The sequence below is a fragment of the Sinocyclocheilus anshuiensis genome, unplaced genomic scaffold, assembly GCF_001515605.1.
Source record: "Sinocyclocheilus anshuiensis isolate Anshui unplaced genomic scaffold, SAMN03320099.WGS_v1.1 scaffold117, whole genome shotgun sequence".
Classification (NCBI taxonomy): domain Eukaryota; kingdom Metazoa; phylum Chordata; class Actinopteri; order Cypriniformes; family Cyprinidae; genus Sinocyclocheilus; species Sinocyclocheilus anshuiensis.
The window spans coordinates 436,113-450,969 of record NW_015536624.1 but is presented as its reverse complement, the minus strand read 5'-3'; the positions used below and the strand labels follow the sequence as shown (position 1 = coordinate 450,969).

General features: G+C 33.6%; 1 protein-coding gene across 1 annotated transcript in view; it reads right to left on the bottom strand.

Annotated features, from left to right (window-relative positions):
• Window positions 1-8,701: 8,701 nt before the first annotated feature.
• LOC107704075 (NAD-dependent malic enzyme, mitochondrial-like) overlaps window positions 8,702-14,857 on the bottom strand; it is a 20,150-nt gene continuing 13,994 nt past the window's right edge. The window contains exons 10-15 of the mRNA XM_016506922.1: window positions 14,120-14,231; window positions 13,638-13,780; window positions 11,178-11,280; window positions 10,929-10,999; window positions 9,474-9,572; window positions 8,702-9,115 (exon numbers count right to left, since the gene is read on the bottom strand). Of these exons, the coding sequence (XP_016362408.1) occupies window positions 8,954-9,115; window positions 9,474-9,572; window positions 10,929-10,999; window positions 11,178-11,280; window positions 13,638-13,780; window positions 14,120-14,231 (690 nt within the window). The 3' untranslated portion in view covers window positions 8,702-8,953. The remainder of the gene's footprint in view (window positions 9,116-9,473; window positions 9,573-10,928; window positions 11,000-11,177; window positions 11,281-13,637; window positions 13,781-14,119; window positions 14,232-14,857) is intronic.

Genomic DNA, 14,857 nt, shown 5'->3' with positions numbered 1-14,857 from the left:
CGGATCTTCACATTCTGGATTCTCTTAATATTCCAGATCTTCATATTCTGGATTATATTAATATTCCAGATCTTCATATTCTGGATTCTCTTAATATTCCAGATCTTCATATTCTGGATTCTCTTAATATTCCGGATCTTCACATTCTGGATTCTCTTAATATTCCGGATCTTCATATTCTGGATTATATTAATATTCCAGATCTTCATATTCTGGATTATATTAATATTCCAGATCTTCATATTCTGGATTATATTAATATTCCAGATCTTCATATTCTGGATTATATTAATATTCCAGATCTTCATATTCTGGATTATATTAATATTCCAGATCTTCATATTCTGGATTATATTAATATTCCAGATCTTCATATTCTGGATTATATTAATATTCCAGATCTTCATATTCTGGATTCTCTTAATATTCCGGATCTTCATATTCTGGATTCTCTCCATAGGCCTAATTTGTTATGGATTCATTCATTGCATTCGATTTACCACTTTTTGGAAATATATTAATTAAATGAGTCTTGCGGAATAATATAATTTCCTAAGAGAACTTAAACTAGCACAATTTAATAAAATATATTTAAAACATTCAGAAAAAGCATTCCGATTTTGTTAAATAAAAAATACCGAAGTTATGGAAGTAACAATAACTCAAGTAACTACAGCATATTGGTGCAAACTATCATTTTACCGTAGTATTCTTTTGTACATATTAAAGGTAGAAATGTATATCTAAAAACATATTCACATTTCAGCCTTCTGGAAATCTAGGCTGCTAACTGAAAAAGAAAGTGCGAATCCCAAAATTCTCCCTAATTGCTGTGCACTTGATTTAAAAAATAAATAAATAAAAACAAATTTCCTCAGGTTACTCCAGGTTCATTGTACCTGTAATATGTGTATATTTTAAAATAAACTGCTAAATAGTAAATTAATCAATTACAAATAATAATAAATGAATCAGCTTTTCCCCTTCTGGAAATAAGGCTTTTTGCCTTTAACAAGTTACCTAGTTCTTTCAGCAGCTCTGTGTTTAACCGTCCTGGCCGCTCTCGTTCCTCCACCGAGAATCCGAACGACGGGACTCTGTGGTAGAGCTTGAACGCTTTAACCACAAACTGTTTGTCATCAATGAGGTGGTAACAGTCTGTGTGCGGGTCCAGCCGTACGCTTGTGCCGGGCCGCTCCTGTGGGTGAAGCGTGTCGCTGCTGGCGGTCAGCGCAGGACTGAGACGTCCCTCCGCGGGACACTGCTCATCCGCTGGCTCCAGCTCATGCACCGCATACGGGAAGAGCAGCTGCGAGCTGGACAGCTCTAACGCCACACGCAGGAAGCGTCTTAACCCCCGCGGCCCGTAGATGTCCACGCAGGGAGCAGGCTGATCCGGCTGGGGGTTTGAGTTCAGACTGATGGTGCACAGCAAACCAGGAAGACCAAACAGATGATCACCATGGAGGTGAGATATGAACACTTTGGTGATTTTGCCTGGACAGGGAACACAGGAAAGTTCACTACAGTAATGATTTTTTTGCTGAATAAAAGTTTTTTTTTATTTTTTTATAACAGTCCTATATATATATACAGTGGGTACGGAAAGTATTCAGACCCCCTTAGATTTTTCACTCTTTGTTATATTGCAGCCATTTGCTAAAATCATTTAAGTTAATTTTTTTTCCTCATTAATGTACACACAGCACCCCATATTGACAGAAAAACACAGAATTGTTGACATTTTTGCAGATTTATTAAAAAAGAAAAACTGAAATATCACATGGTCCTAAGTATTCAGACCCTTTGCTGTGACACTCATATATTTAACTCAGGTGCTGTCCATTTCTTCTGATCATCCTTGAGATGGTTCTACACCTTCATTTGAGTCCAGCTGTGTTTGATTATACTGATTGGACTTGATTAAGAAAGCCACACACCTGTCTATATAAGACCTTACAGCTCACAGTGCATGTCAGAGCAAATGAGAATCATGAGGTCAAAGGAACTGCCTGAAGAGCTCAGAGACAGAATTGTGGCAAGTGTATCCCACAATGCAGTGCGTTTGAATTTATTTCCATTTTGATGAACGAGTTGGAAACAATATCTGCAGCAATTTTCACACGAATCTTCGCTCGGTTTTTTTATCAGACTAAGTTATGCAACAATGTGGCACAGAACTGTTTGAAGCTTTTATTATACTGCATACTGTTCAAAGGCAGTGTGTAGTATATACAGTACATTTCTGAACATAACTCAAGATTTGGCACTTCTAGACTAGGATTTCTTTTTCTGAATCTGTTGTCTTGACACATCTTTAAACCTGCATGACAGGCAGAATCAATCCTACTCCTAAAGGTGCATCATTCTACATAAATGCAAAAAGGTTTGAATTTCTGCACCAATTGCAACATCAAATGAGAATTGCAAATCTGTTTGAGAGTGTGAAAAGCTAAGGTGTGAAATTAGAGCAGAACAACCTGTTTGACAATGTCTGAAACATGATTAAAAACAGAAATTGTTCATGCAATTTACTTCGGTGCAGCTGACAGAAATGATACATGCTTTACTTACCATTAACCCTGTAAAGCCTGACATATGAAATAAAACTTTTTTTTTCCTGAACCAGCAATTGGACAAAATTTAAATAAAACATTTGAACATGAGTTTTATAGGCATTTATGGCCCTTATAGTATGATCCAGGTGGGAAACAGAAAAAAAAGGAAAAAACTATTTTATTCAGAGACCTGAATGAGCAAAATATGTAATTTGGTGGTTATTTATGCGGCAAAAAGAAAGATTACATTTTGATAGCTTGTAATGTAAATCAATGAGATCTTTATAACGGTATAACAGAATACCTGCATAAAATGCATATAATTATCAGTCGTCACTGTATATATTCCAATAATGTTTCAGTAAGATATGTAAATGCTTATTTTTATGATAAAACAATGTAATGCAATACAAAGATGAGCTGAAGGTGAAAATTTTTACAATTATACTAAAAGGCCTTTTACTTTCTAAAAGGCCTAAACTATCAGACGACAGAAGGCATGTAGATTGAGTGCAACAGGTTTTTCAGGAAGGTTTTAATTGTGCTGATAATTTAGAGGTCTGAAACCGTAGGCTTTGTAGGGTAAAGCATCATCATACACAACACTGAAATGGTTTATATCTGTCATTAGACAAATAAGATGCATCAAGACTTACAAACCTCAGTCCACTGGTCCAGCAGCCTCCGTTTATGAAAATAAAATGATTAACAATAAATAAGTTAAAATCTTACCTGCTCATGGATGTCCAACAGAGATGCGTACACATTTAACACACCACTCACTCAAGCAATACACATTTACTCAAAAACTCAGCTCTAAATAAACAACACTCAAGAAAATGGTAAAAATGGCAGACTTTATTCAAATTTTTCCTTGTATTAAAATATAATTAAAAATGCTTCCATACATAAGGTACTACTGTGTCAAATTCTTCTTGAGCGCAATAGGCAGCGTGAGAAAGTCTTCAGCGAGGATGACCTCCATCCCCGACCCCTGCAGCACGAGCTCAGCCTGTCTCTTAAGCTGGGTCACGTCGTCGTCTCCGTCCCGCCGCAGTGTTTGGGGTTTGTAGCGCTGACTGAAGTGGTGCAGAACCAGTGTTTGCGTGCCGCAGGCGAGCGCCGCTGCAGCAGCCATGCTGGGAGTGCTGTGCCCATGTTCCACAGCCTTCTCCTGCTGCCCGTCCTCCAGCGTGGCCTCGTGCACCAGCACATCGGCCCCCTGACACGCCCGTTTAAACCCCTCCCCCAGCGGCGCGCTGCAGTCGCCCAACACACACACCTTACGGCCCTTCAGCGGCGGCTCTAGCACCTCGCCGGCGCTCAGTACACGACCACTCTCTAGAGTCACAGACTCGCCATTCTTCAGATGCCCATAGAGAGGTCCTGGTTTCAAACCTGCATAAGATGACATAAAACGAGATTTTTTAAATCTTAATCTTACAGTTCAATCAATGTTGTAACATATCTGCTTAATTACTGCTTTTTGATGTTTCTGAACTGTATTAGCAGATGTAGTATAAAATTGGTTGGTTGGTGTTTTAACACCATGCCAGCTTCATTGGCTATTTACATGCTGCGTAACAATTCAGGGTTGACTCTGTTAAAAATTACTTTTGCCGAGTAATATATTATCATATTTACCATTTTAAGCCATATCAGCATCAAAGGCTATATTATTAAAATATATAAAATTCAAGAATAATAATATTTATCAGCCTTAATAACAATACTTCAATAAATTATATACAAAAAACAATTTGCATACAAGTAGAAATTATATATTTATATATAATTTTTTTACAAACTGATAAATAAACCAATTGATAGTTGATTTAAAAAATGTTTTTATATATATATATATATATTATTCACACTATTTTTTTTTCCAGAAGAAACTTAAAAAAAGGTCCATTAATGCACTGTGAGTAAAAGAACTTAAAGCAGGACACTTTTATAATAAAATATGATTTACAATCAAGGAAGATTCTCCTTTCAATAAATATACATGGGACCAATTCAATATCTTATATACAGTCTGGTCATTTCTATTTTCAAAGTAAAACCAATGATTAGATCTTTCATTTATAACTGGATTCTCTTAATATTCCAGATCTTCATATTCTGGATTCTCTTAATATTCCGGATCTTCACATTCTGGATTCTCTTAATATTCCGGATCTTCACATTCTGGATTCTCTTAATATTCCGGATCTTCACATTCTGGATTCTCTTAATATTCCGGATCTTCACATTCTGGATTCTCTTAATATTCCGGATCTTCATATTCTGGATTATATTAATATTCCAGATCTTCATATTCTGGATTCTCTTAATATTCCGGATTTAACTTAAATGATTTTAGCAAATGGCTGCAATATAACAAAGAGTGAAAAATTTAAGGGGGTCTGAATACTTTCCGTACCCACTGTATATATATATATATATTAGTGCTGTCAAACGATTAATCGCGATTAATCGCATCCAAAATGAACGTTTTTGTTTACATAATATATGTGTATGCATATATAAAGACACACACACACAACATATATTTTGAAAATAGTATTTGAAAAAGTATTTACGTGTATATATTCATATTCATATAAATTATATCATATATAAGTATATTTAAACGTAACATTTTTCTTAAATATATACATGCATGTGTGTGTATTTATATATACATAATAAATATACACAGTACACACATATTATGTAAACAAAAAACTTTTATTTTGGATGTGATTAATCGCGAATATTCGTTTGACAGCACTGGTGAAAGTTTTTTTATTTTAATTATTTTTATCTATTATTAGTTATTTTTATTTATTTATTTATCTTGACAGTAATGAGAGATTTGGTGTGGAATTGTCATTAAAGGGGTGGTTCACTGGGTTTTTTCTAGGCTTGATTGTGTTTTAGGCGATGGGCTCCGATTGGTTAGCTAGCCCAGTGTGTTGTGATTAGCTAAACCGCCTCTAGCGCACGTCTAAAAGACAAACAGCAACATTAGACACTAACTAACGTTAAAAAAAGTGAAATCGCAATCAACCACCCCTTTAAGATAATGTCATACTGGTGAAGAAAAAAAAACGAGAAACAAAAAACTTGATGGCCTATAAGGGCGCCTAAAATATTTCCCATAGGCATAAACAAATTATTCCTTTTTGTTGCTTTTGTGATCCTTGTTTTTGACAGATTCATAGGATTCACTTATGAGAGCACGAACATGTAAACATCAACAGGACCCCTCTGAAATGAGTTTTTACAGGGTATGAACTCAAGATACAATCAAAGACTGAAGAAGAAAAATAAGCAGACTCACTGGCTTTAAGACAGCTCCTCATGAGCTGAGTCTGTGTTCCCTCTCCACAGTCAAACAGCCAACTCTCCCCTTCAGTCCGCAACACAAGCGCAGACGCGCCGCGACAGGGAGACGGGTAAGCGGAGCCGGTCCCGAGGAACGTGATGTCCATAGACATTGTGCTGTTTTGTCTGCATGTGACGAATAATAACGTTAAACACCGTTAGAATAAACCGGCACCCTCGATCTCGACCAGCGGAGCTACTGAACACGCGCTCAAACAACAACATCCGGGGCACTAGCACGACGCGGACTCGCTCAAATAACTCATACTGCACAGTACACACTACACGCACTTACTGCTTTTATTGTATATTGTGAGTGTACTGCATACTATTTGTAAATAGTATGTAAATCAATAAATTAAAACGATAATTATTCATTAAAAAAGATGTTAAAAATGGATACATAACATTAAGAAGGCTTATTTTTAATTTTCAGGAACACTAGAGGTCAGCATAACATAACAGATCACAGTTTAAACAGAGCAGAATTCCCAGGGAATCTCTTATTGTTAGTAACCTATTTAACTGTATAATTCAACTGTTGTCAGTATTATTTTAAAAATAAACCAGTAAAAAAAATGAAAAAATGGAATATGCTAATTGTATATCGGCATAAATTAAAAAATGAGTAGAAGTATATTTTAGTATATACTATTTTAGTATTTAACTATTAACATTCTATTTTTTTTTTCATTTAAATAAATGTTAACCTGTAAAATATTATAAACTAAATTAAAATATTATAAATTAAATTACATTTTGTTTTAATAATATTATAATTAAATTTAAAAAAATTATTATAATATTGCAGTTTTATTAATATTTGTTGACAAACAAATCAGTATTTATTTCTTTACAGATTAAAATTAATTTATATTATTTTGTTTTACAGAATTCCCAAGGCATCTTTTTTTTTAATGTATGTTACTCTATATAATTCAATGTTAGCGTAATATTAGCATTTAAAATTAAATTAGTAAAAATGTCATATCAACATAAATTTAAAAATCAGTAAAAGTATATTTTAGTATATTCTATTTTATTTTTTTACCTAGTATATTGTTCACATAAATTATATATAGATGTTAATAAATAAATAATAAAAAACCAAATATAAAATAGTATTTAAAATTAAAAATATAAAAATACATATATATTTACTTGTAAAAAATGTCATTTTATTACCTTATTTTAACATTAAAATTAATATAAAAAAATATACTCTTAATAGTAAAAATTTTTTTACAGAATGGCATCTCTTATTTTTATTAATGCATAATCCCAGAATAGTATGTTCGTTTAATTTAATTAGATGGAATTTTTAACCATAACATATTTAAAATAATACAGCAAATAGACTTAGCAGTGATTCGAGCACAAATGTTTATTCTGCACTTGTAACAGCACACACAGGGTTCTGAGCAGCTCCTAGAGTTCAGACACTAAAGCAGCATCACATAGCAAAATAATCTCCACCCACAATGCACCTGCTCATCACCTCTAGATGTGAGGAAGGACTGTGTTCAAAAACATTAACTGCATCAACACAGGTGTACAACATTGACCACAACGAAAGTGTCAAAGGACTGACAAGTGAAACATCTCTACGTGTTGGTCCTGAATACAGGAGGTTCACTAGTTATTTTGTACGATATGCTGTCAAAAGAAAAAAAAAACTCCTCTGTGCAGTTTTCAAACTTCTGTAAATGATGATAATGTGTTGTTCTTGTGATCTCTGGCTACTGCATTTACTATGGCATATAAAATAACTAATGTACGATGTGCGGTGACCGTATGAAGATGTATAAGCAGGCACTTTGGTACATTTATTTTTCTGACAGACAATAACAGCAGTCAAATATTTGAATATATTGACTATTTAACTATAATTTACTGCTGTTGCATGAAACAAGCTTTGATAGTAAGCTGTGATAGTATTATATTTCTAATTTCTCTCCACGTTCTTCTCTTTTTCACATAATTTGAACTTAAGTCAATATTTCATGTCCATGTACTGATTTATTTGGGAAGTAGCTGTGTACTAAGACGAATAATGTACAGTCATCTGGTCATTTTCCAAGTTAGCCCCTTCATGTCTTAAGCATGTGAATATTTGCTGGTAAATGCCCTAAAAACTCAGTCACAGCGACAAATATACGGCTTAATGCAATGACTGTAATATCGTGCAATATACTGAACTCTGCTAGTCCTTCATATCCTGTACTTCCTCCTCCAGTAGGAAATAAATGGATCTTTATGAACTGAATGAAAGTTACAGACACAACAAGAAACAAACACAAACAAATGGGAGTGTGACTTCATTTTAGAAAAGGTTTCATTGCACGCAGCATATAAAAACAACTGAGAGGAGTGGCAAGGCACGCTATCCAACTCAAGACTGGCGTGATGGCTGTAGAAAACACTGTAAGGGTGTGAAAAAAATCTAATCAAATATATTTTGCATAAAGCAAATAAAGCCAGTACCATTTTTCAGATGAAAAATAGGCACATTTACAACCAAATTCTCATTGCCATAATGGACCTGGACATTTTACTTTCGAGTAAATTCTTATTATTCTTAATGGTTTCCTATTAGAGTCTCATTACTGTAATGTTGTTGTTTTTTTACTATATTAGAGTGAAGAAGTGTTGTAAAAATGGCAGGAAATACAACTAAATATTATAATGCATAAATACCTTTAAAAGTAAATAAAATATTTCACAGTGCATTTTGGGTAAAAATGTGCTTAATTGTGATGAATATAATTCAAATAGGCTTCATTTTCTTCATGCAAAATATTATTTAGTATTTATTTCTTTGGATTCTGGAGTGAAATGTTTCCCGGACATGTACATGATTTGTAAAATTCATCCATAAACTGAAATTGCAATTTAACCAAAGGCAGAAATCTGAATAAATACTCGAAAAAAGGGAGTGCCTAAAACAGAAGAATGAAAACTCCCTTCCCACTTCCTGGTTTTTGTTCTGTTTCTCTCTGTCTGGTGTTTTCTCGTGTGTTTGTCTAGTCTACTACAGGGCTGTGAGAAACCCCGGGCCAGTCGTATATCTCAGGCAGAAAGGAATCGTAGTTGATGTTCCACACAACCGATCTGACGTACGCTTCCTTATCCACAGGCTCTGGGTATCGAAACGCCATTCCCTTTGAATACACGTACTCCACTACCTGCGCACAAAACACACAGCGTCTCAATGAGGGCTTATGACAGGTGAAAACAAGTGCCGTTTGTGTCCCTTATTAGGATTTCTGCAAGTAAATCTAAGACTTTTTAAAGACCACTTAAAGAAAATGTAAGCGTTAATACGCAAGTATGTTCTCTAAATATAAATGTCTAAGGAGCACACCATGAGTTCTATTAGCAAAGCTTCAAAATACAACTTACAAACAAATTTCTCTCACACGCTGAAAACTGCATCGTGAACTACATGTGTGTAAATGAACCAAGTAAAGCGTATCTTTATTTTATTTAATCACAGGCTGTGACATACTGTGTCCTAAAACACACACAAGCACACAGTCTGACCTTGATGGCCATCTGCAGTGACACCTCTCTGATGTTGGACAGGGGTGGATACAGTCGGCCCTGACTCAGCTCTTCATCCGTCAGCTGATCCACCAGCGTCTACAGAACAAACAAATAATATTTTATATTGTAACTTGTTTTATCAAGTTACACTATAAAATATGAACAAAAACAGGTATTACAACAACTGCTTTTCACACACAGGCCATGCATGACTAATAACTTATGAAAAATAACTCTAGAGAGGAGCATATAGATATGCAATATATTACAAATTCATTATGTTTCTGATTCAAATGTTGTCTTTATTATTTAATTTTACAGTATGTTTGAATAAATCTGTGATGAAAACAAGTTATGACACCCACCATTTAAATTTTTAGATTTCAACTAGTGCTGTCAAACGATTAATCGCGATTAATCGCATCCAAAATAAAAGTTTTTGTTTACATATGTGTGCAGTGTTTATTTATTATGCATATATGAAGACACACACATACAGCATATATTTTGAAAATATTTACATGTATTTACATGTATATATTTATATTCATATAAATGATATCATATATAAATATATTTAATACATAAATATAACATATTTTTCTTAAATATATACATGCATGTGTGTGTATATATATATATATATATATATATTTGCCCCATCCTGTTTTTTTGTTTTTTTTTGGATATTTGTCACACTTGAATGATTCAGATAATCAAACTAATTTTAATATTAAGCAAAGATAACCAGAGTAAATGCAAAATGCAGTTTTGAAATAATGATTTAATTTATTAAGGGAAAAAACGCTGTCCAAACCTACCTGGCCCTACGTGAAAAAGTAATTACCCCCTAAATCTAATAACTGGTTGTGCCACCCTTGGCAGCAACAACTGCAATCAAGCGTTTGCGATAACTGGCAATGAGTCTTTCACATCGCCGTGGATGAATTTTGGCCCACTCTTCTTTGCAGAATTGTTTTAATTCAGCCACATTGGAGAGTTTTCAAGCATGAATGGAGTATACACAGTACATGCATATTATGTAAACTAAATGTTTTTTATTTTGGATGCAATTAATCACGATTAATCATTAGACAGCACTAATTTCAACAACAAGTTGAAGATGAAACAATTATATCATAAAAAGTAAAAAAAAAAAAAGTATGTGCAACTTTAATGTTTATATACAGCTTACTTTGCATGGTCAAAAAAAAACACTTTTATTTGAGTGGCGAAATTTAATTTTAGTGCATCAACAAACATTAACAATTTGCATGATAATCAGCTACAAAAATTCCAGAAAATCTGTTGTGCAATTAGAAAATATTTAATAAAATGAAATTAAATGTATAAATACACGTGTAACATAACCCCTTTTAAATTTAAAATAATGCACATTAAAAAACAAAGTATGCTCAGGCCTTAAGTGTGGTTCAGGATTGTATGTTTTACCTTTGCGGCCTCAAGGAAGACCGTATCACTGATGTGTCGCACTCCACTGAGTATAACAGCCAGAGCTACACCTGAAATCACAACCTATGGGTCAACACATGATAACCTGAGCAGGCCAGGTTTACACTATTTGTTCTTCAACATCTTCATATGCTTGTTAGATATTAGGAAATTTAAAATATGCATGCGTTTAGAGCTACCCACTACAACCTCCATTATTGCCTGACTATAATTAGTGCATGTTAATACCTGGGAATATATAAGCGTTGTTGCCCTGTCCAGGGGTCAGTATTCTGCCATCTTCTAGTGACACGGGTGCGAATGGACTGCCACTGGCAAACAAACACCTTCCCTGAAACAGAAACATATTCACTTATATTCACATACTCTACATGTACACAATAGACTATCAAATAAACTATCAATCTACTACATCTGATTGATAGTTTATAGTCGATATTTTAGGTTCAACTGCTTGTGGTTCATGTGTCTTTTTCCTGCAAATCTTTACTTTACCAAAGTAAACATAACAATAACTTTTATATTGCAAGTAATATTTCATGATGAACACTTAGCAACTTAAGTTTACTTGATTACCCATATATATCATTTTTAGAGAAATCATATCAAATATGATCCTCAGGCTTTTGAGGATCTCTCATCATATGTTTTGATGTTTTGAAACTACAGAGCTTTGATCATGAAACTAAGCGTTTAAATATCATCTTACTAAGATATTACTGGAGATGCAGAGAGACCACTGATATTTATATGCATTTTTTTTAAAGTAGTCTGCTATACAATCCTATAAAGATCTCATTTACAATACACAGAATTTCATCTTACTTTTTGGCCATGTAAATATCAGCAACTGCACCAAATTACATATTTTTGCTCAGTTTGAGCCTCTGAATAAAACTGAGATACTATATGAGCCATGATATGCAACAAAAACACATGCAAATTTTTTTTATTTTTTGTATTTTTCTGGCTATTCCATTTGTCAGGCTTTACAGGGTTAATGCATGAATGATATTTAACCTGTGTGAGGCTAAGATACTATATGATATACTATATGAGCCATGATATGCAACAAAAACACATTAGATTTTTCTGGCTATTATTCCATTTGTCAGGCTTTACAGGGTTAAAGGGATAGTTCACCCAAAAATGAAAATTCTGTCATCATTTACTCAACCTCATGTCGTTCCAAACCTGTATGAGTTGCTTTCTTATGTTGAACACAAAAGAAGATATTTTGAAGATTGCTGGTAATCAAACAGTTGGTGGTTGCCATTGACTTCCATAGTATTTATTTTTTCCTACTATGGAAGTCAATGGCAACCACCAACTGTTTGATTTGCATATTTTTGGGTGAACTATCCCTTTAAAGCATGAATGATATTTAACCTGTGTGAGGCGGAGATACTATATGAGATACTATATGAGTCATGATATGCAACAAAAACACATGCATTTTTGTTTTTTTTCCTGGCTATTATTCCATTTGTCAGGCTTTACAGGGTTAATAATGCATGAATGATATTTAACCTGTGTGAGGGTGAGATACTATATGAGCCATGATATGCAACAAAAACACATGCACATTTTTTTTTAGATTTTTCTGGCTATTATTCCATTTGTCAGGCTTTACAGGGTTAATGCATGAATGATATTTAACCTGTGTGAGGGTGAGATACTATATGAGCCATGATATGCAACAAAAACACATGCACATTTTTTTTTAGATTTTTCTGGCTATTATTCCATTTGTCAGGCTTTACAGGGTTAATGCATGAATGATATTTAACCTGTGTGAGGGTGAGATACTATATGAGCCATGATATGCAACAAAAACACATGCACATTTTTTTTTAGATTTTTCTGGCTATTATTCCATTTGTCAGGCTTTACAGGGTTAATGCATGAATGATATTTAACCTGTGTGAGGGTGAGATACTATATGAGCCATGATATGCAACAAAAACACATGCACATTTTTTTTTAGATTTTTCTGGCTATTATTCCATTTGTCAGGCTTTACAGGGTTAATGCATGAATGATATTTAACCTGTGTGAGGGTGAGATACTATATGAGCCATGATATGCAACAAAAACACATGCACATTTTTTTTTAGATTTTTCTGGCTATTATTCCATTTGTCAGGCTTTACAGGGTTAATGCATGAATGATATTTAACCTGTGTGAGGGTGAGATACTATATGAGCCATGATATGCAACAAAAACACATGCAATTTTTTATTTTTATTTTTCTGGCTATTCCATTTGTCAGGCTTTATAGGGTTAATGCATGAATGATATTTAACCTGTGTGAGGCTGAAATACTACATGAGCCATGATATGCAACAAAAACATGCCTTTTTGCTATTATTCCATTTGTCAGGCTTTACAGGGTTAATGCATGAATGATATTTAACCAGTGTGAGGGTGAGATACTATATGAGATACTATATGAGCCATGATATGCAACAAAAACACATGCAATGTTTTTTTTTAGATTTTTCTGGCTATTATTCCATTTGTCAGGCTTTACAGGGTTAATGCATGAATGATATTTAACCTGTGTGAGGGTGAGATACTATATGAGCCATGATATGCAACAAAAACACATGCAATTTTTTTTTTTTTTTCTGGCTATTATTCCATTTGTCAGGTTTTACAGGGTTAATGCATGAATTATATTTAACCTGTGTGAGGCTGTAGGCGTCTTCAGCTGTACACTCTGCCTTAGCAGTCGGGTTGCTGAGGGCGAAGATTATGGGATGCTCGTTCAAGCTGCCCATTGCTCTGATGACATCATGAGAGAAGAGCCGGCCAGCACCTGCCACACCTGATGACATTGAGAAAGAGGTCAAAACATGCATACACATACATTAATACAGAATTCAGGGGTTATGTATGATGCATTCAGCTATATGCATAAACTATAATATGCAACAATAAAACAATGACAAGCCATGTTTACTTGCACACAGAAGGTTTAACGGTACAGCAACAAAAAGAGCTTGTTTAATTCTAATGAAGTTTTCTGTTTTGGTGTAATGCTTGACTAACTTTAAAAAGAAACGAAATAAAATGAAGGTTAAACCTTTAAAGCTTAAGCAGAGGTAAAATGATTAACGTTGGGATTGATTTCTGTACAAGACACAGAGGAAGCAGCTCGTCTTACCGATGATCGCAGAGGGTTTAATAACATTGACAGCGTCGAAGAAGCTTTTCACTTCCCCGGGATCAGGATGAACAAAAGCCTCCTGATTACTATCTGTCTCATAAGCTCTGCCCTGAAAAACAGAGAAACGCACACCAGATTACTGGACTGCAGTTGTGAGTCTCAAAGCATGTGGGGAAAAAAACAAGTTGGTAAATGACACAGATTTTCAATTCATATTTAGAGTTTTTAGAGGAGACTTGAGCTCAGATAGTCATTTAGCTAAGCTTACTAAAATACTGTGATTGTATTTCAGACACTGCAAACAACCTCAGTAGTAGTACTCAGTGTTATTTCAGTACTATTTATGTATTATTATAGCTTTTATATTTTCAGTTTAAAATTTTGAATGTAGTAAAAAAAATATATATATTTTTCACTTGCAATTTATTTATTTTAATATTACTATTTGTTTAATAAATTTTTATTTCAGTTTTAGTTTAGTATTTTTAGCTTAAACTTTTAGTGCTGTCAAACGATTAATCGCGATTAATTGCATCCAATATAAAAGTTTTAGTTTACATAATATATGTATGTGTACTGTGTTTATTTATTATGTATATATAAATACACGCATACAGTATATAATTTGAAAATATTTACATGTATATACATTTATATTTAATATTTTATATTATATATAAATATATTTAATACATAATATTAACATATTTAAAAAAATATATACAGTTTGTATTT